The following is a 22,720-nucleotide window of genomic DNA, read 5'->3' on the forward strand; positions in this document are numbered from 1 at the left end:
GAGCTCTCATTTAATTTCATGTCATGGACTCATATGACTAATGAGCCAAATTGACTACCATGTGTCACATTGTGTCCCATGCGTTTTCTGGTTTAAACTAATTCAGTATCTTTCGTCATTAATTACGAATAACTTGATTCGTAGTTGTCGTTTATGATATTTGAATTCAGAGTCTCATTCAGATCGGGCCAAAAATTGACAACTTTGACAAGTGATAATTGTGGTGCATATATAACATTAATCATACCCGTTTAAGCTTGTTATGAACATAAACAAGAATTGAATTCAAAACTGACCAATTCTCTTTTCCTTGTTGAAAATTAGGAAACTAAGTGATTATGACAACATCTAGTGTTACATTTATTTGCTAAATCAGTAGCTGGTCTTGAATGGCTTGTAGATCTTGAGATCACTAATCACACCAGCAATTGAACCAGCAGCAGCTGCTATGGTGACTATAAGGCAAGCACCACTTAGGATCTGGAGGCAAATCCATCTTGTGCTCCACTTTGGGATCCTCTTTGTTGCAATATACATCTCCACAGGGAAGTAAACTGTGAGTGGCCAAAATCCCAGAGCCCCAAGAAGCCCAACCACATCATTGAAGAATGGCAAGATCATGGAAATCACAGTGGTTAAAATCACAAAACATGTCCTCCACACCAATCTGAAGAGGTTGAGATTGAAGAGACCAAAGCCGGGGATTCTGAATTTAATGTCTTTTGTGATGAAATGGCTATGTGGGTACTTTTCTGCTGCTGTTTTCTCAACAAATGCATAGAGGGGCTGGACAAAGACTTGGTAAGCGCCAACAAGGTGGATGACAATGGCTGCATTGGCAATGTCAATGAGCCAATAGGGGTTGAAGAAACCGAAACCAGTGAGGAGGTTTCCGGGAGATGAGTCTCCAAAAGCAGCATAGCCCATGCAGCCACAGAGCATGTAGAAAAGGGTTGTGGTAGCTACACTCACTATAGTTGCCTTCTTCATTGTCTTAGCTTCAGATGGTGGGGATTTAACTGTGTCCTGAATTTCAATGAGGATGAGAGAGTAAGAGTATGCAAAAGCTATGTCCCCAAGTGCTTGGAAGCTCCTCCAAATCTTTTGAGTTTCTGTCACATTTCCAATGCTTATCCCAGTCATGCTTCCCCTGATAGTTCCAGTTTCTGAAAATTGATCACAAAAAATCAATCATAAGTCAGATTTACTAGAACCAATTTTAATCATAAAAACTAAGATTGAAGATCACCAATTTATCAATATAACAGTAAATATTATGGAGCTATTAGTTTTTACCAACAACTTTGGCAATTCCAAGGCCAAGTCCAATTGAAGAGTAAGTGAAGGACATGACTGCAGCAACAATGGAGAGCCACCATAGCTGATCGAAGTTTGGAATTTGAGAGAAGATGATTTCTGCTATGCCGAAAGCGATCATATAAGGGTTGCTGTTTACATGGCATGGTGCTGTGTCACCATTTTTGTAGAAGCAGTTAGACCTCTTTATTGCCCTGTTTATTCACAATCAACATCAACAAAAAAAAAAAACCATTAGCCAAAATTACATATAATCAAACATCAACACAAAGTTCTTAATCAAGTTTTAAAACACTCATACTTACACCATGCTTATAGATGATGCTATAGTGTAGCCAATGGCAACTCCAAAGAGATTCAAGTACTGAACAAACCCACAAATTTTCTCCTTGAACCCACCTGGAAAAAAAATTCAAAATCAAATTAACATAAGAACTTGACTCAAACTTCTTTCACATGGATGTCAAAAAGTGAAAAATATTAGCAGAAAATTTACCAAGATTGGATCGGACGGCATCTGTGTAAGTATAGTTTCTCTTTCCCGTGACAGGGTCACCAGTACGATAGCAGGCAGCGAGAAGAGTTGAAGTGTAGTAAGTGACAAAAGAGAACAGAAGCATCACAGAAGGACCAGCAACCCATCCAAGCTGAGCTGTGGCCCAAGCCAAGGACAAAACTCCAGACCCAATTACCGCAGTAATTATGTGAGCACTTGCAGTCCAAACGGTTCCTGGTAAATAAAAAAACACAAAACAGAACAAATGAGTAAAAATTCATAGCATTTCCAAGGTGTTTGCTTTTTTTTTTTTTGACAAAAATGGTTGAACATGTAAAATGTGTTAGAGAAGTTAAATTTTTTACCAGTTCGTTTGAGACGGCCGTCGTCATCAAAGCACTTGGAGCCTCCCTCTGGAGGCACATCGACAGAGACATCAAAAACTTGGTGGTGGGTAAGCTGGTTATCACCCATTTTAGCCATGAAACTGACCAAAAGCACGAGCCTTTTTGTATAATATAGCAAAACAGACGAGCCCAAAATTTATATATGCAAAGTTCTGTGAGGAAGAGAAAAAGATGGGTCTTGTTCTTTAATGGGTTTAAGCCAAGTGGTGAGCTTGTTTAAATCTTTCTGCTGCTGCAGGTCCTGGCACTGAGATTTTTCACACACAGCCCAAAAATCACAGAAACCCGAATGATTTTTCTGGTTCTAGAAAGATGGGTTGGCTTCAAAAGACTGAAAGAGAGGCTCAGAGACTTGGAAATGTATGAGAAAAGAAAACTGAGAAGCCAGAAAATGGAATTTATTGGTGTGGTGAAAGGGGATGGGGAATGGGGGGTTTATATAGGGCTCTGAGGCAGCAAAGTCATGGGCATTTGGTTTAAAAGAGACCCCAAAAGAGCGCGTACGTCAACGACAAGAGCAAGCTTTGTCCCTGTGACCAAACAGACCCCAATCCAAAACTCCAACTTGACTCTTCAAAAGATTTTCGAAATCTCTCCCAACCTTTGAGATTTAGTTACCCAAACTGACCCACCGTAGACCACTTTCTCCCTGCTCTCCTTTTCAACCCGAAAAACTTAGACCCAGTACTGTCAGTAAAAGCCACCGGCCTAAGTTAGCCCAAGTTTTGTATGTTAGTTAGTTACTGCAATTGTGGTTAAAAGTGAAAAATATGATGAACCAAATGTTGACTAAACAAAATGGTAAAGGATTATTTGGCATTGGTGTTAGGAAGTCGTAATTAGGCTCGTTTCCACACTCACAGTCACAAATGATATGGCTCCTTAAAGAAAGTCGGATCTACATTAACATTAGATCTCACCTGAACCGCCCCATCTATTCTCCTGAGTAGAATTATTTATAGTGCATAAGTTCTAGGGTTACATGGTTAAGAAAATAGAATCAAAATAGAAACCTTAACCAAGTAGGAATTGGACTAGGAATCCAAAAACAATAAGTAACCCCAAAAAAAAAGAAGGAAACAATTGGGATAGTTAGTAGATAATCATTATTTATGAGTACTTTTCAGTTACTGTAGATAAGTATCTGGTACTGGCCAATCACACACCAAATCCAAAAAGTACCGTGTTTTTCAGACTAAGCCACCGTCCTGAGTTAATCCAAGTTTTGTATGTAATTAATTATACTACAATTGTGGTAAAAATGAAAACTATAATGAACAAAATGTTGACTAAACCAATAGGAAGATTTTGGTAGTCAGTACCAATTTACGGTAACAGAAAGTAAGTTAATAATTTAATAATATATGTTTTATCGGTGATCTTCGGCTACTGTAAATTAGTATTCATGCTAAAGAATATCGTGTTTAACTTGCATGGGGAAGCAATTACTCCAAACCAATACACTAGTGAGTCTTGCAGAATCCATCCTTTTAATGGAAGGGAATATGGTTCTTTCATAATTAATTCTCATGAACAAGGAGGTATATAGCCATTTATAGCTTGTTAGACATTATATGTCAACTTGCTTCTTTTTTGTGATGGTGGTATCAAAATATCGAGACATAGTGTTAGGCACTTGTTGGCCGTGCCTACGCATGGTCATGATAATTCTGCCCTACGTTCGTCTTATCTTAATAATTTAGAGCTAAGAAAAGGTGTTAATAACACGTAATCTAGTGTTCGGGTTTCTTAATTATACAGCAATTCTATTGTAATCTAAATTTAACAATCTCTACACACACGTCAAACTATGATTAATAAAAAAAAAGTAGAAATTCATACTTTCAGAGAAGATGATTATCTTCAAGATTCCAAGAAACCCTTAAGCTTTTTACTGCTAGGCCAAAAATAGAATATATATCAAGTAACTAACCGGTTGATATTGATATAGGTAACTTACAATCGAGAATATATAAAGCTGGAAGGGTACTGAAATGAAGAACCAGTGAAGCACAAGATTTGACCACCCCACTAGGAAAAAGGTTTTATTGATTGCAAATAAAAGACAGCTAGGAGGAAGTCTATAGGAAGCCAACTTCAAAATGAGGTTTTTCTTGAGTTGTTGCACAATTTGGAATCTTTAATTCAATCAAATATCTTGATCGACTATTCAGTCTGTAAATATTTGAGTGTTTGAACATATCCAAACAATCTGTGGTCTGCAGGAGCTAGCCAACAGAGAATATATCGAGCTGGAGACAAATGATTTGCTGTCGGTGCATCATTTGCCAAATTATCTGAAATTTTGTTTGCTTGATTGCTGATGACCGATGATGACTGCTGCTAGTCTAAAATATTAAAATGGTTACGGAACCTGATTAAGATGGGGAATATATGTAGACATTAATATAATTATGAATTTCACTTAGTTTAAGTCCAAATAATAGCACTTAATGTGCAAGGGGTTGATACCTATCCCAACTTTTCCACTTGATAATACCGACATATACATCACCAATGTACAGGGAGAAATTCTTTTATATGAACGTTTGAACATTATGAATTACCATTCGAAAGTCGTGTATTTTTTTATCATCCCTCATTGCTTTCCTCCTTATTTACTATAGCATATGCACGGTAATAACGTAGGACCATCCGAATAAGATAATAACTATATATATATATGAGAGTATGAATCTAAAGAGAGAGAGAGAGAGAATATTGAAGCCAGGCATGTGCAAAATTAAATTATTCACAAAAATTCAGTCACAATCTTAAAATATATGCTAATTTAAATGAAAAATATGTAAAAGCAGGGGAGCTAGCTCAAAAAGTCAGTGTGTGAACTTGGCTTTGAGTTTGATGCTGCATCATGATGTACAGAAGATTTCTTCAAAATAGGGTACAGAATTGTTTGTCGAAAAGGTTCTAAGCAGCAGTTTTATGGATTTTTCTTCTTCTTTTAATTAAAGATGTGAGATTTTCTTAATCTAAAAAAAAAACTGACATCAGTCAAAGGTCTTCTAGGGACAGCTGAATTGCTGAAATGTTTGAATATTTTAAGAATTTCTGTTTGGAAGGCAGCGAATAAAAACCTTCTTTATCTGCAAAAGCACTGTTGATATAAGTGCTTGCTTCACTCTCAACTATAGCGCTTTTGAAGTACCTACCAAAAAACCAATGAAATGGTATGATTTTAATGTCAAGTGGGATTGAACTCAATCTTCACTGTAAAAAATTGTATTTTCTTCTCTCTCTCTTCTTTTTTTTTTTCCTTTCCTTTTTTGTACAAAATGGTAGTTTCTTTAATCTAATTAAATTAAAGTTTATTCCTTTAAGCTTTGCTTTCCAAGGCCACGTGCATATGAATAAACCATTATAACATTTGAACCTTCTTCATCTTAAAGTTTGGGTACGTGGACTAATAGATGATTAACAACAACTAATTTTAAATTGATTGCTTACAAAACCTTTGGAGAAGCTTTAGATGACAATGATGATTAAATAATTTAAATTACAAGGATTAGGTGGTTACTCTCTAGAAAATTTTGTGTCCAAATCTCCAAGGAAATATATCTTCTTGCAAGTTGCGAAGATTTTTTAAGCCTCGAATGGGCCACCTACTTCAGATGTAACTATAATCAAATTATTGGACAAACAACTACCGTAGTAGATATGAAATTGGATTTTGTACAAATATTTTCTTTTTTGTGTTAAAAAAGAAAAAGGATATTGTTTTAGGACTTCAGTTATAGGGCTAAATATAGTCTAGAGCTATAATTTTAGCCTTCTAAAATATTAATTTTTTTAAGAATAGTGCAGGACTAAATTTTTCCATCTCTAGCCATGCATAGCTATATTGCAAGGCCCTCTATATTTTATTATTGTGAGAAAAACTATGGTACAACACTCATACGTTCCACTATTATGTATTGTTTAATTTAATTTGATTACTATTTAGAGACATTTTTCAAACAATGTGAATAACAAAATAAGTAAAGAGAATAAATTTGTAGGAAATGTTTGAATGAAATGAGTGCGGAAAATATTTAACCAAAAAAAAAAAGTGTGGAAAGTTGTGAATAAGTAGAGAATGTGATAGAATTTGTAAGAAATGTGGAATGAAATTAGTGTGAAATTTGTTGAAGAAATTTTGAAGTATTTATAGACATATTTTAGGTTTTTAAAACAATTTTAAAAAAGAAAAGAAAAGAAAGCCAATGGCAATTTTTGAAAAAAATAAAAATTGCTACATTTCAAAAGGTTCTGACCTCCCAATGGTCAGAACCAATTGTTTAAATTTTTGTTTAACAAAGAATTTTATATACATTTAAAATGTAAACAGATAGAGAAAAAAAGTTAATGTTTCAAATAATTATAATAATTATTTATTTATTTATTTTAAAATTTTATATACATTTAAAAGTTAAAAGACAAAAAAGACAAAAAATTTGGCCTAGGCTACAAGTGGTTTGGGAGGATGGTTAAAGGACTAAATGTGGCCCTCCAAATTTGGCCAAATTGGCTGGAGATAACTTTTGCATGTTTTGAGGGCTACATTTGGCCAATGATCCATAATTGAAGATGGCCTAATGGTATTGAATTTAGGATATTTAGGTTTAATATTAAGGTGTATATTAAAGCAATGACTGAAAATTCTTAATAATATGGCTGCATTTAGTGAGTTGGGTGAATTTTTTTTTTTTTTTTGACGAGATGATAATCTAAACTACTCTATTGTATGGAGATATCGAGCTTGCAATTTAACCAAACCCAAATCTATCTGGTAGTAATATTTTGTTCGTCCTAATGATCCAAATTAAATCTCTAAGTCCCCAAATAAATTTTTGTGCCTCCGTCTCAGATTAACATATTCCTTAAGGTGCCGACACACAAATCCTACTTTTGATTAAAAAATAATCAGCTACATGCGAACACGAGCATCAATTTAAGGTTCTTGCAATTTTTATATCTACTTGTGCATTATCTAAAACTGACAAGAGAAGAAGGAGATATGATCTTACGTTATCTTTCTGATTTTCTTGTATTTGTTATATGTCTGGGCGTGCATCAAGCACTTTGTGTTTATGATCATTCTGCAAGTTGCAAGAGTGATTTTTTAGTCTTTCTTTTTTAACAAATTGCTTGAAAAGATGATTATTATAAGGAAACCATTCCTTGATCTCATATGTGGATATACATAAGCTGTGGATTTTCATGTAGTGCATGCATCGTATGATTTGGTTTACTGGGTGAAGTTAATTAACATAATCAGAAGAAGAAGTATAGAAGAAACTAGTTTATTTTCGTTCATTATTGAACAACTTTCGGATTTTAAAATTGACGCGGAAGCATATGAGACCGTTCAATCTGTCGCATAAATAATATGCTCTCACATGAGATCATGTTAGTTTTTCTTGTAATTAATAGTACCGCATATGCCAGGATTTCCTTTCCATGTTATACAAAAAATCATAATATTTTCCTTCTCAAAACACCCCACGTTTTTTTCCCTAACAATTCCGTTCAACGTGGAATATTAGAATCATGTATATTAAACTTTATTAGTGTTCAATGGGTCAAAAAGTTTTTTTTACAAAGAAAAAGGTTAGCTTTGATTAAAACGAAAAAGATGAGTAATGCTAGCTACAAATTGTACCGACAAACAAGTGCCCATTGACCATTGTGCTCTATTATTTCATTTGAAACCGAAGAAATTAAGAAACCAGTGTCTAGAAATATGTTGAATTTGACAAGAGTAAGTTCCTTTGTGTCACGTCAAGTTATACCTTAACTCTAGAAATAAATTTATAACATATGATAAATATGATATATACACCAATAAATATGACACAAATTTTGAACCATTAAATTTAAGCACTATTAATGAATTTATTATTATCTTTTTAATAATATATTTATTCAAATTATTATTGTTTTAATCTAATAATTATGAATTGCACAGTACCCCAAATTTATATATAGTTATTCTCTTATTTGAACCCTAAATCCTTAAATAAGGGTCGTATTTTAGGGTACCTTACAAATTGTCAGACAAATCAAAAATCGTTGAGACATCTAATTGTATCCTACAATAATTTAATTGAATGGTCAAATGATATCATATTCAAGTGATTTTTTTGTAGATATGATCTTTGGATAAATATCTACCAAATAGACGGTTTGAATTAATGAAATACAATTCGGAGCATACTCTACAAGGATCTCCCTCAAATAAGTTTATTTGAGGAATCTTATAATAGAAGCTCTATGTGTATATATATATATATATATATATATATATATATAAGTAACTATAAAGTAAACTATAGTAACACAAGATATGTTGGTTTTAAAGCAACCAATGTTTTAACTTCTCTGGAAAAAGACACACCCATAAAATTCAAAACCTATTGAAGTTTAGGACCGAAAGCTACTTAATTAAATCTTGATTTAGGGTAGACAATATAGAACCAGTCTGCAGGTTTAGTTGTGACTACAATATACCATGTAGAAATATATATAAATTCTCCTATGTGGACGTTTAGAGTCTGAACGTTATTGTCACTTGGACTTCGGAAGTTATTATCGTGCGGACGTCATGTATTTTTACAATTCCTCATATTTTTCTCTTTATTTATAATAGCATCCGAATGATAATAAAGTGCGAACATTCGAATTATATATATAGTCTTTTGCATAGGTTTGATAGGAAAAAGAACCCATTTCTTTGAATTGGAATCGCACTTAGTGAGTATAATATAGATTTGATTGCACAACAAGTCAAAAGGGCAGATATTTTAGTGTAGAAATCGTTACAAGTTTCCGCATATATATCTTGACAAATCAAAATTGGTAATGGCTTTTGATTTTATGAAGAAAAAAAAGAAGATGATAATGACTAAATCAAATTTGAAACCATTGTTAAATGAAGAAAAACGAATTAATTAATCCAATTGATGTTGAAAATTCTTAGCAAAAGAAAACTGATCCCAGAAACAAATTGTTTTTGTATCATTTTGGGATATTCGGATAGAAAATAAATGAAAAATGAATATAGCTTATTGGGCTGCCTCATTGGAGGGTAATTAAAGAGTCAACGATGATGTAATACGAGGGACCAATTTATATTTAGAAAGAAAGATATAAACGAACGGCGGTCAACTATGGCAGTCCATGACCAATGTCTATATATATATATGATTGCGCATTTTCTTCCTCAGTCTCATCAATCGCATTATTTATTGTTATCATAGTAATAATAATAATTGAAAGAAAGAAACATGAAAATTTAGGATGAGGACGCAGCATGAAGAATCATTGTATGTACCAACAATAATATCAGGCTGTTGTTTTCATACGAGAGATAGTTTAAATTACTTTAAATTAATTTAATTTATAAAAAAAGAGACTTGGATGTAAAAGAGCGGGTTCAGTGCTCTGACCAATTGACTTAGCTCACTCGTGCATAATATTAGGCTTTTAAAAGTGTTTCACATTGTAAAATGAAAACGTTTAAATTTTTTTGAACTTCTTCATTCGCTGTCAATTGATTTTGAATTTGATGTTTATATTTTTAACTTGATATGAGAACTGGGTTATAAAAATATTAAATATCAATACTTAAAATCAAGTGAAATGAAATTCACTCAAATTATAACGTGCCATAAATTCCGTAACACCACAAAAAGGGAAGGTCAGGTGATGTTAACGTTTCATGACTGAAAATTTTATCCCAAAGTTTATCGAGCTAGCAAGAAGAGTGGTTGGTTGTGATGTCGTTTTTAGTACAGTGAATCGATGCCCTTGTGCATGTTTGAATATTTAGAAGACTGCTTTCTATATAACTCACGCGGCGAATCGGCCTGGTGCTGGTGGAGTGGAGAATATTAGAGTTTCATGTAATGCGTGGACTGACGTTGACCACCATGCACGTGTCTCGTGCGTGTATTTTGTATTGTATGGAGAGAGTGCCATTTTGACTAGATTTAGAGTCGAAGTACAATGACGAACGGAGCTAAAGAAAATGCCACAGACCAATCATAAGATACCAAAACTATTCTCTTCCCATTCAATTACAAGTTTCATTTGTGTCTGGATGTTGTATCTATTTGTTTGGATGTTATGACACTCTTTTTCTTTAACCGAATTTTTCTCTTGTGAATGTTTTTTATGATAAAGTTTTAACGAGATCACTTTTCGCGCATCATATTTGGTACTATTTGTACTTTGTTTTCTTTGTTGTTCTTTCTCGATCAGAAAAGATAGAAGGCTAATTAAGGCTCAATGCGTTATGCCATTGTCCGATTCCAAACAGAGAAAGAAGAATGGTTATTGCGCTGTCCTTGTCCACAGTTTTCCTAAGATATTTTCTTTATTTATTGTGGGCTTGTGTACGTTCAAACTTATGCAAAGCCCAACTTTGAAAGCTTTTTTGCCGGTGGGTTCGGATCTGATTGGATTCTTTCATACTTCTTGTTCAATAGAAGGATCCAGCCACATTGCAGAACTTACCTTCCAAAAAGTTGGAGAAAAGCTTTTGCACTATAAAAAAACACTTTCAAGGCTTTTATCAGAACATATGATTGATTCCACCCAACTAGGTAAAGGAAGTTAGCACTGTTATTGTGAAACTGATTGGTAGGTAAAAGAGAAGCGAGCACCTGTCTGGTTCTAAATCTAACTGTGTAGCCAAAAATATCTTAAACCTGTCTGCCTAATTCTAATTCAAATTGGTAGGTTAGAGTTAGAATTAGAATCTATTATAGTGCAAATATGAAGCATAACTTAAACAGAAGCAAGCACAATACAGAATTGTCTATGCTAAAGCATTCACAAGAAGTTGAGTAATTTCTGTCAATTATCTACCAGTAAGTTACAGACATTGTACCAGTACTACGAACAAACGAATAAATTCAGAGAGCAACATCCAGTTGTTTTGATTGAAGGCAATCACAGACCAGAATCGGAAATTCGATTGTGTGCAAGCCACCTCATGTCATCTGTGCTAAAGTTTCAAGTATCTACCCCATCTTCAAACAGCAACCGATCAACTGCGAGGTCTATGACAACATGTTACATATCTTCCAATGATGTTCTTGATGGGAAGGGGTCCCCTGCTCATAGAAGACAAGGAAAAGATTTGCAAAATGATGAGAAGAGGAAGACTGGGAAAATGAAGAAAATAATGAAGGGATATTATAGAAATTGGATTATACTGAGAATAGTAATACTAACCAAACATGGGAGTCAAAGCTGTTGTTGCGGTTGTCACCTAGCACATATACATGGCCTTCAGGCACATACTGCAATGCAAATCCCACAGAAGTTTTTAAATGATGTGTTAAGCAACCATTTCAAATTGCAGCCTCAAGAGAAACTAACAATTAACACAAATATCCAAATTATAAATGATGAAAAGGAGCACAGGTTACATAAATCAATATTTGATTCTTCTTTTCCATAAGCAGTTCCTACACATAATTTTGTTCATGAACAGTTCTGCTGAAAAATTGCACATAAAAGGAGCAGTAAACCAAAAGACAAAATAGTCGTAGAGATAGTGCTCACAGTTAAATTTGATACATATGTGGGTGGTTCTGCGATAAAATCTTCCTTCTGCGCAATTCCATTGACATAGAGCCATCCATTACGAACCTGCAAGGAGTTGGAAGAAAGTTGACATCAATGAACCTGATGCATGGTTATTCCAATTGGTTCCTACAAGTTGAATAACATGTAAGAAGATGAAAATAAATATGAAGAAGTGTATCATCTTCTGAAAACAGCCTAATTGCTCAACATACCTCAACCAAGTCTCCCCCTTTCGCAACAATCCTCTTTATGAAAACAATCTGTTCCGAGTCTCCAGTTTGCTACAGAAAAACAGGGAAGTAACAGGCTTGAGCAAAAGTTAAACCATTGTTCCTAGAGACTTGGCCCAGGTAGTATTATACCATGTGAAGTTATGAACAAACCTGTGTTGGATCCGGGAATGTTACAATATCGTGCATAGCAGGACGTCTAATATAATATGAGGCCTGAAAATGTTATCAAGTAACCACAGTGTTAATGCAAGTGCTAATAACAATCATAAGCTAGAAACAAAGACTATTAATGAATGAAAAGGGTCAGAACAGAGATTCTCATTACTCTAACATAAATATTTAACCAACTGGATTCCAGAGCTCTTTTAAGATTGAAAATTATTTATAGCTTGAAGTGGTACTGGTATGAACTAAGGCATTCCCCAGTGAATTCATCATTGCAGCAATTGGGGTAACTATACAGAGTGGAAAGTCACAAGTTCAAAATGGTGGGTTTTCAGAGAACTAGCTAAGGAAATTCATGATTTGTCTGTATATCAGATGAAATTTTGTTGGATTTCCACTCTTCATCCTACTGGTTTTCTAACTTTTGTAAGATAAAAGCTCCAATTACATAAGCAGGCAATACTTATCGATATCATTCGACATATACTTTTTGCTACTTGATTATAACAACTTAACAAGTACTTACGAAAAGTAAAATTAAGAAAGAAGAAAACCAGGAACAATGTCGGAGATCGATCAATCACGATAAAGATCTCCGAAAAAAAAAAAGAGGAAGAGAATAATTCTATGCAACATAAAAGCTCCAATTCCATCAAAAGGCAATACACTGAACCCAAAAGTTGCTCATATCCCCGATACATTGACGGTAACAAAAAATAGTTCCATCCATAAAATGCAAGAAAACAGTGTGTGTACCATCTGTTCAATTATGAAAAAAGAAAAAGAAATCAAATTTCAATACGGTCCCTGAGCTGAAATAATCGTTGGTCAGCTACTACAATATTGTTAAAGGAAAAGAATAAAGAATGTGGCTAGTCAAACAATAGTAGTGGGAATTTATCCTGATTCAAATAGAATCACAAAGTCACCCTTTGAAACAGTAAACACTTATAGGGATACATGCATTGCAACCAAGATGTTACTTTCCTGGAAACAGGCTAAGACTTCAACAAGAAGACTACAGGTTTTAAATATATATATATATAAAGAAAAGGTTAATGCATTATCCATTAAAAGAAAAAGGCAAATGCATTTCTTTTTGACAAAGAACACAAAGCAAAGCAAACCATAATCTTTCAAATGGGAACCACTTAAAATAGAGGAAATGCGTGACCTTCTTGCACAGATACTTTCCAGAAAAAGAAAATAAAAAGGAAAAAAAAAATCCGAAATTCTTACCTTTTCGACAACGACGCGATCACCAACACGAAGAGTCGGGTACATAGAAGAGGAAGGAATGAAGCGAATCTCAGAAAACGTCGTCCACAAAAGCACTACCACCAAGAGTCTCAAGAGCCCATCAAGCCCCGGCCATCGCAGAAACTCCCAGCTCTGGCATGGCATCCACCTCAGCGAAGGGAACGCAATGAAGCACTGGTGCAGAGCGGAGGGCCTCAAGAAGCTCATTGCCAAGATTGATTCCAAGAAGAAGCAAAACAAACCAAAATTCAAAGGAGGACAAAAGGAAAGAGAAGAAATGTGGGGGCCACGGGGGTTTTTGAGGTTCAAGCTTCAAAGGGTTTTAGCAGAAAGGGAAGATATATTGATTGTGAATGTGATCGCCATGGCCATGACTGAGTCTCCGTTTCAAGGTAAAAGACAGAGAAACAGAGAAACAGAGAAAGGAGGAGAAAATGAGTGGAAATTGGGATATATATGTATATAGCTTTGACCGAATGAGCTTGCTGCCTAAGTTTCTATGCTGTGATACAGCTATTTTAGTGAATGTCAGTTACTATTATTGAATTTTCTTCTATGTGAAACCTCCACTATGTCATGGAGACCAACCACCAATGGTCGTCACTCGGCTCCACAACCTACTCACTCAAAACTCAAATCTTTCGTCTGGGTCTCTTGTGTAACCAATGCAAGTACTTTGAATAATAAAATTACAAAAAAAATTAGAAGCCCTATGCGGTGGTACCCATTACACATTCCCAATTTGCCCCTGATATATACGGATGCTTTATAATTTCTTCAAATTATATCAATAATCTCAGTCACGGTATATATACTGTAGGTAGAAATAAAAGAAAGCAAGTAATACGTATCAGTAGCAATAATACTCGAGTCACTAACTTATGATACGAAATTTCACCTATTAATTAATGTGATAATTTCTTATTTGTTATGTAGAACCACGGTGAACAATTATCGGAAAAAGCAAAATCATGGTGAAACAATTGTGTTGTGCATTTTGCTATATATGACTAGGTGTCAACCTAGTAGATTGGTGGGTTCTTTCTTTATTTATTTTGGTCGAATTGTGGGTTTTCTTTTGTTGGTAAATAACAATAACAAAATGGTTGTGGTCTGTGGATAAGGAAATCCAAACAAAACAGACAACATTACAACACTTGTACAAGGCGCCAACCAAATAGTGGGGCCACCCAAGAAAATAACTTCCATATCCAACGTCTCCTAGATTGCCACGTGCTGTGATCCACTCCTCTCTCCACTATCACGTTATCTCCAACACCTCAGTAGGAAGAACTCGACGACAATCCACAGAAACAAGAAGACTCTCTCACTCACTCACTCACTGAGTCAGCCACTGAACCAGAGAAACAATCAAAGCAAAAACCATGAAACGCATATCGGTTTTCTGTTTGATCCTCCATTTTCTGGCGCTGCGATTCTGTGCAGCGGCGGACCACAACGCCTCCAGCATCGTCTTCACAACGCTCGGCAGATTAGATTACTACTTCGACATCTTCACCCTCCCGATTCAGGGGGGCCTACCTTCCGCAGCCACCGAGACCCGAATCACAGATGCAAAATCCGTCAATTTCAACGGCCACTTCCCCAACCTAACCCGAATCCAATCCCATACCCGACCCGACCCATCACTCCAGCTCATCTACGTCACCGAAAGAAACGGCTTTTCCAACATATACTACGACGCCGTTTATCTCACTTCGCTGACGACGAGCGGCGGAAGAAGGTCCGCTCTCGAAGTCTCGGACCGGGTTCAGGTCCCGCTATTGAGCTTAGAGCAGGGCCAGAATCGTCTTTCTATGAAGGACCGGCCGAGCTTGACCGGAGATTACTTGGTTTACGTCTCGACTCACGAGGACTCGGGCGTACCGAGGACTAGTTCGGCCGCGGTGTACTCGACTCACATCAACTCGGGCGTGACTCAGAGATTGACCCCACACGGCATCGCTGACTTCAGCCCCGCGGTGTCTCCGTCTGGGGTTTGGACCGCGGTGGCTTCGTACGGACCGAAAGGCTGGGACGGGGAGGTGGAGGAGCTCAGTACGGACATCTACGTCTTTCTGACTAGGGACGGGACTCAGAGAGTCAAGGTGGTCGAACACGGTGGGTGGCCGAGTTGGGTCGATGAGTCAACCATTTACTTCCACAGAAGAGGCGAGGATCAGTGGTGGAGTATTTACAGGGCTATTTTGCGGAGAGAGGGACCGAGTTCGACTGAGTCAGTGGTGGTTCAGCGAGTCACGCCGCCGGGTCTCCACGCGTTCACACCCGCCACATCACCGGGGAACCGCGAGTTCATCGCCGTGGCCACCAGAAGACCCACCTCGAGCTTTCGCCACGTGGAGCTCTTCGACTTGGTGAGGAACGAGTTCAAGGAGCTGACCCGACTCGTCTCGCCCCAAACCCACCACTTCAACCCGTTCATATCGCCCGATTCGAGTCGGGTCGGGTATCACAAGTGCAGAGTGAACGGAAACGGAGAAGAAAGCCCCAAGCTTTTTCTTCAGAACATCGACAGTCGAATCCCTAACCTGTCGATCTTGAGAATTGACGGTTCGTTCCCTTCGTTTTCACCCGCTGGTGATCTTATCGCTTACGTGAACTTCCCGGGTGTTTATGTTGTGAACCTGGACGGTTCGAACCGGCGCCATGTGTACCCTGGAGCTGCCTTCTCAACAGCGTGGGACCCAGTGCGTAAAGGCGTCTTATACACTGGGGCTGGACCTGATTTTGCACCCGAGAGTACTGAGGTTGATATCATCTCCATCACCGTTGATGACGTTGACCAAGCGAGCTTTAAGAAGTTGACCACTAATGGGAAAAATAATGCTTTTCCTTCACCCTCTCCCGACGGAAAACGGATCGTGTTTCGCTCGGGTCTGTCGGGTCATAAGAACTTGTATATCATGGACGCGGAGGATGGGGAAAGGAGTGGGCTCCACCGACTAACGGAGGGTATGTGGACGGACACAATGTGCAATTGGTCTCCTGATGGGGAATGGATAGCTTTTGCATCGGACCGGGACAACCCGGGTAGCGGGAGCTTTGAGTTGTATGTGATCCACCCGAATGGAACCGGGTTGAGGAAAGTGATTGAAAGTGGATCAGGCGGTCGCACCAACCACCCTTGGTTCAGCCCGGATGGGAAAAGCCTAGTTTTTACTTCGGACTATGGGGCTATATCAGCTGAGCCCATCTCAAACCCACATCACTATCAGCCTTACGGTGAGATCTTCACAATTAACTTGGACGGTTCTGATCTTAGGAGGTTGACACAGAATTGTTACGAGGATGGGACCCCTGTGTGGATCCCTCATTTCATTAAGCCCACTGATGTTCAGTGGCCAATTGAGAGGCCTGGCTGTGAGTTTGAGGACTTGCACTGGCTCAGTAAGATGGGACCAAGTTATGGTGTTGGGGCTGCATCTTGGGTCTTAAACAAGCCTATATGTGGTGTGTAAGATGTATTGGTTTACTGTACTAGATGTGCATATATATCCTGGATGTACCACGGTAACTTTTCCATGTAAAAAGTAAAAACTTATATATAAAGCCACAAACTCTATGTATTTCTCACCGATCATCATTAGTTTTTGTTCATGGTGATTGTGAAAGGAAGGCATATATTTTCTGATCCACTAAAGATCTCACTCGCCAAACATCATGATTCGTGACAATAAAAGTAGAAGGTATGTGTAGAGTTATGTTAGGAGTAGGCGAATCTCACTCGCCAAACATCATGATTCGTGACAATAAAAGTAGAAGGTATGTGTAGAGTTATGTTAGGAGCAGTCGCCTACTCGCACAATAACAATAAAGTGTAACTAGCAAGTATGGTGCATTTCAACTTTGGGGTCCAAAGGAGTGGTATGAATTGAACTGCTCGACCAGGTCTGGTAGCCTTCCATTATCTGAGGTTTCTCAGAAGCCATCTCCATTTTCAAACATGCCTTCAACTCATCATAGACATAGCTGATGTCTGGCCTCTGGATTGCTATTGATGGTATGCAAGCCATTGCCACTTCTATGGCTCTCCAGGCAGAATTTATGTTATAGCTTTCTAATCTTGGATCAACTATATCTCCAATGCCCTTTCCTTGAACATGGGGACCCACCCAATCACATAACTCTACCACTGGAGGGCCTTATATTATTGCAGGCAGGCCAGTTATCAGCTCCAACAGAACAATCCCAAAGCTATAAACATCACTCTTCCTATTCAGCTTCCCAGTATGATAATCTCTGGACAGAAAATTGATTGGAGTTGGATGTATAAAACAATCCCAAAAACCATAAAATTGATAGCTATAAAAAAGACAATGGGTTTCTAGCTAATTTAGTTGGTAAACCTGTCAAGACTTACTCAGGATCAACGTATCCGCGAGTACCCTTAGCATCGGTTGATATATGAGTCTCGTTGTCAGTTGTGAAGACTCTGCAGAGCCCGAAATCGCCTATCCTGGCTTGCAAGTCTTCACTTAGTAAGATGTTGGAAGTCTTGAGATCTCTGTGGACGATTGGTGGCTTGCAACAATTATGCAGATAATCCAATCCTGCATTTGTAGTTTGCCATCAGTTGCTTGCTTTTGGGGCAAGTAAAGATAAAAGATTTACAAATCAGTTAAGATCAACCACCTCGTGCTGCATCCACTGCGATTTCAAGTCTTTCTTTCCAGGTTAAAACGTTTGTGCTTCTATCTGTTACAAAGATGTGACATATTTTCATTGACAAATCGAAGTTTAAAAAGTTTAATCAAGCAATAATGGAGAGGCAGTTCACTGGTTATGTTGATGGATAAGCCTCACGACCCTGATAGCAGAATATGTAATCACCTGCTAATAGATGCTGTTGCAAATTTCCACAGGCCATATAATCGTAAACGAGTGCCATATTTCCACCTTCATTGCAGTATCCAAAAAGAGAAACCAAGTTCTTGTGATGAATTCCGAATAAGAGATCCACCTGCAATTGAATTTAGTGACCAAGTATAACAAGATGAAATTTTGTTTAGAAGCACTTCATATGGTTTATATCTGCAGATTCTCTAGCATGCAACAATTTGGCCAGTTTGTATCTACCTCATTTTGAAATTCGTCGGACCCTTGTCTTGATGATGAAGAAAGCACCTTGATAGCAACTTCAATTCCATGTGTTAGGCTGCCGTGGTAGACTCTTCCAAATCCACCTTCTCCAATAACAGATTTGAAGTTATTGGTGATATTCACAATCTCAGAGTACGTAAATCTCCAATTCTTTGCTTTCAGTGACCATTCTCTTCTCGTCCCTACAATAAAGATCATCATGAAGGAAACATACACAATTCATTGAGAAGGGTTGAGATTTTCATGAGGATGTAGAATCTATTTTCCAAAATGCAACTTTTTGCCTGCAAGATTCATTCTTTAGAAAGTGCAGATTGCAAAGACAAATTAGCAAATTTTCACCTAAACATGCATTTTGCAGTTCTATTCTTTCTCATAATCTTTAAGAACAAGAAAATATTAAGCACCGGGACCTCAAAGAAATGTTGACATCATGAGAAATGCATCAAGAAAATACCTTTTCTTTTCTTTTCACGGATATGATAGATTGCTAGAGCACATAGTATTATGAAGACCACAACTGATACTGTTGGTGCAACAATGGCGACAACCTTCCTGTTTTTTCCTTTGCATGAACCCACCAAACAAAGATCTGGATTTCCATCCAAACTAGCATGAAGCAGAAAATAGTAACTTTTCAAAGCATATTGTTAGGTCACAAGATATAACTGCATTGAATGTTTCTAAGGAAGGCATACTTTAATGTTAACCCTCCGCTATTGTGCTTTTCCATAAGAGCCTTGGGAACTGCATCTTCAAGCTGGTTCCCCATTAAATTGCTGCAAGATGGCATAAAAAGTCATTAGAATCTTCAACCAGGCTCACAATATTGCAGCTGAAAACTTACAGGTCTCTCAAGTATGGCAGTTGCGCTAGAAATTCTGGAATTGGACCTGTCAATTGATTGTGTGATAGATCCCTGAAACAAACGACAACATTGTGGAAACAGGATCAGTAATTTTTGTAAAAGAACTTAAAATAAGTATGCCGAAAACTGAGAAGCACCCCAAGTGGCTAATACAAAGAAACAAAAATATGTATGAGGAAACTTATAATTCTTAAAGAAAATAAGATTTTGTTAAATTAATTTGTATGGTAGTTTAGGCAGAGGCAATTCATTATTCAAGTCTCAAAGCTTTTTTATTGCCCTGCACTATTTTAAAAACAGAAAAATGTGTTATACTTACAAAGATTCTATCGTTCTGAGGTTGGAGAATGAAACAGCTATATTTCCTGTCAATTCTCTTGAACTAAGGTTCCTGCTTATATAGTTACCCAAGTTAGAGTTATATAGTTTAAAAACTACATATTTCCACTTTCAAACAACATATTAGAAAAGGCAAAAAAAAAAAAATATAGGTTTACATATTCTAACATATTTTGGGAGTTTTAAGGAGAACACTCACAAAGAAATGATATTTGGAGGACTGATGGAGCTGCAATTCAAAATGTTCCATGAAGAAGGAAAACATGGATCGCCCTGCCACTCTCCAATTATGCCGTATGTGTTTATAATGTTTATGATAGCATCCACTGTGATCTCGTTCAAAAGTTAAAGGAGACCAAGAGATGGAGATGAGGATGCAAAAAGGAGAAATTAAGGGTAACACTTATGTTGGATAAGGCTGAAAAATTATCAAAATCTGACATTTCTTCGCCATATATATAACAAACAAGAACAAAAAGCAGTAAGTAACCAGCACAGTGAAGAAGAAAACTAGACTGTTAAACGTACCGTCTTTCTCGATTGTTGGCAAGCGATAAAAGTCTTTGTGCTGGTAAATTTCATAGGCGTTAAGGATCGGAGGAAGGCCACTGTCCACACTAGAAATAGAGAAGTTATATGTTGTCTTCCCAGTAAGAGCAAAACTGGCAACAGTTTGTCTTTAGATAGTCCAGAGTAAGAGTTTCCAAGTTATAAAAATCATTGAAACGGATATTGAGTGTTCTTTGTTTCCCACCCTCAAGCTTTTCTATTTCAGCAAAATGAAAGTAAACATAAAATTTTGAAATTGTGAACTTGGATTGCCATGAGACGTATATGGGGCCACTGACACACTTGACAGCAGTTCCTAACACTTTGTCTGGTACTTTGTAGCCATTGTTGCTGATCTCAATTGTCAAGTTGGGTGCCAATGTCACTGGGATCCATTCATTTTTCTGATCATGATTCCATTTGCGATCATATATATCGTCCGCGTACCTGATAAAGAAATAAGATCCTCTACTTAAACCATGTTACCAAGTACACATTTATAAAAACTGTAACACACTATTGCTTACTCGAAAACCGAATTACATAAATTTTTCCAGGGCTATAACTAGCTAGCTCACCTGATTATCTTATTCGAGCCACCAAGGTTGATTCGCGAAGTCAAGGCCAGTGCTCCATTACCTGATTGGTAGAGGGAGTTGTCCAATTGCCTAACTTCCAGTGCAGAAATATATGGTGTTCCATTGTCTTTGTTCACAAGACACACTTGTATGGCATCTGTCAAGGGAGCATATATGATCTCATGTACAACATATGAGTCTTTCACCGTTGTCCATGAATTAACCCCAAGATACAATTGGAACACTGGAGTTTCATTTTTGCCATCATAGTTTCCATACATGAACACAGCTCTGATGAGATAGTTGTTTGATCTGCCTTGCTCAGGCTTCAAGGTGTAGCAATTCTGTTCTCCTTCTGGGAAATATCTCAAGGTCCTCAGCTCCATGTTAAGGCTTGAGTTGATGAACTCTGAGGATATCTGTGAATTCACTCCAGCGCTTATAAACCCTGTATCTGTCTGGTAAAACATGTTGGAGTCATCATAGTTCTGCAGAGTTGCGCCACAGTCGATGCTTATGAAACCTTGAAATTGTTGTACAAAGGGTGTTAAAAATACCAGTTAATATGAAACAGATACAAACAAAGATGCACAAATTACTGGAAAACAATCCCTTAAGCTTGTGAATGGTTTAGTCATATGTGTACCAGGAATAGTAGAAGCAAGCTTTCTTTTTTGGTCATGATGACTAAGACCCCTCCCAGAAGGGGTGATAGGAGGAATGTTGAAGGCCAGCCACACCCAAAACACCATAACCAATGCAGCCATGTCCACTTTCTTACCTTAATATGGACTGAACCGGTCTATAACTCTCACTGCAGTTAAAGTTGTACATATATTTTGATTTGTCAGTGTCTTTATACTAGAAATTGAATGCAATATTTGGCTTTTCCCTTTTGTTTACTTTTTTTGTTCAGCTCTCAAATTTCTTTTCTTACAAGGTAAGCTGTTATCTTTCACTGCAAATAACTTTTTTTAAAATTTTATTTTATTATTATTTTGACAAAAAACAAAATTTTTTATTTTATTGTAGGGGAAATTCTGATCAATTAAACTAAATGAAAAACCTTTTGACTCAGTCCTGTGATGTACAAAGAAAATTGAAAAAAGCTTAATTAATCCTTAATAGAGAAAAGCAATATGTTAGAATTGTTCAATCCATCCTATTAACAGTACATCTCACATAATTTTTCAATAGGCTAGTAATTTTTAAAGCTTCTCCTTTAGCCTCTTTCACTACACATGTGATGTAAGTGCATTTACAAATTTTAAAATACTCAATAGTTTTGCTTTTTAAATAACTTATAACCATTAGGTGGGTGGGGAGTGTGGCACTCTTTTTCTTCTACTAGATTTCCCTCTTTTGGGGGTTTTTTGACGCCACTCTTAGGGCTCCCCTAGTCTCTTTTTTGTTAAGACAATTGTTATTGGTGTTTGTAATATTTGTTCCAAAGTTTCAATGAATATCTCTCTTAACTTAAAACTATTTAAGGAGAAACTTTTTAGTGTGACCGTAACACCGCCTAAAAATGTTGGTTGTAGATTTACAACAATGACATCATAGACATGAAAAACAACTTAAAATCTTACATGGAGAGACAAGGAAATGGAAATGGAAATGGTCCATGTATTTGCCGTGCATAGTGTGACTCTGTCGTACCTAGACAAGCACATGATACATAATCCTTACTCAGGTGAAAGCTACGCAACTCTTTTTCTTTTAAGTCCAAGATTTGACTGGACAAGTAACAGTCACAAAAATGTTCACTTTCAATCAACGTTACGTAAGGTAGT

At 37.0% G+C, this 22,720-nt stretch overlaps 4 protein-coding genes across 4 annotated transcripts; 1 reads left to right on the forward strand and 3 right to left on the reverse strand.

Annotated features, from left to right (window-relative positions):
- Nucleotides 1-203: 203 nt before the first annotated feature.
- LOC117637696 (amino acid permease 3-like) lies at nucleotides 204-2,648 on the reverse strand. The gene is made up of 5 exons (XM_034372675.1): nucleotides 2,179-2,648; nucleotides 1,814-2,047; nucleotides 1,623-1,716; nucleotides 1,297-1,511; nucleotides 204-1,166 (listed from the first exon to the last, which is right to left on the reverse strand). The coding sequence occupies exons 1-5, from the start codon at nucleotides 2,294-2,296 to the stop codon at nucleotides 373-375; spliced, it is 1,455 nt and encodes a 484-aa protein (XP_034228566.1). The 5' UTR covers nucleotides 2,297-2,648; the 3' UTR covers nucleotides 204-372.
- Nucleotides 2,649-10,985: 8,337 nt separating this feature from the next.
- LOC117614331 (chloroplast processing peptidase-like) lies at nucleotides 10,986-14,048 on the reverse strand. The gene is made up of 6 exons (XM_034343113.1): nucleotides 13,452-14,048; nucleotides 12,198-12,260; nucleotides 12,027-12,095; nucleotides 11,791-11,877; nucleotides 11,458-11,525; nucleotides 10,986-11,336 (listed from the first exon to the last, which is right to left on the reverse strand). Exons 1-6 carry the CDS (start codon nucleotides 13,677-13,679, stop codon nucleotides 11,270-11,272), a joined length of 582 nt encoding a protein of 193 aa, XP_034199004.1. The 5' UTR covers nucleotides 13,680-14,048; the 3' UTR covers nucleotides 10,986-11,269.
- Nucleotides 14,049-14,606: 558 nt separating this feature from the next.
- LOC117638514 lies at nucleotides 14,607-17,104 on the forward strand. The gene has a single exon (XM_034373627.1). It carries the CDS (start codon nucleotides 14,858-14,860, stop codon nucleotides 16,949-16,951), a length of 2,094 nt encoding a protein of 697 aa, XP_034229518.1. The 5' UTR covers nucleotides 14,607-14,857; the 3' UTR covers nucleotides 16,952-17,104.
- Nucleotides 17,105-17,314: 210 nt separating this feature from the next.
- LOC117619413 (probable LRR receptor-like serine/threonine-protein kinase At4g29180) lies at nucleotides 17,315-21,694 on the reverse strand. The gene is made up of 10 exons (XM_034349367.1): nucleotides 21,574-21,694; nucleotides 20,928-21,450; nucleotides 20,653-20,796; nucleotides 19,781-19,852; nucleotides 19,441-19,512; nucleotides 19,292-19,372; nucleotides 19,051-19,202; nucleotides 18,570-18,775; nucleotides 18,324-18,453; nucleotides 17,315-17,586 (listed from the first exon to the last, which is right to left on the reverse strand). The coding sequence occupies exons 1-10, from the start codon at nucleotides 21,692-21,694 to the stop codon at nucleotides 17,315-17,317; spliced, it is 1,773 nt and encodes a 590-aa protein (XP_034205258.1).
- Nucleotides 21,695-22,720: the final 1,026 nt, after the last annotated feature.

This window comes from Prunus dulcis, chromosome 1 (genome assembly GCF_902201215.1).
Source record: "Prunus dulcis chromosome 1, ALMONDv2, whole genome shotgun sequence".
In the NCBI taxonomy this organism is placed as follows: Eukaryota; Viridiplantae; Streptophyta; class Magnoliopsida; order Rosales; family Rosaceae; genus Prunus; species Prunus dulcis.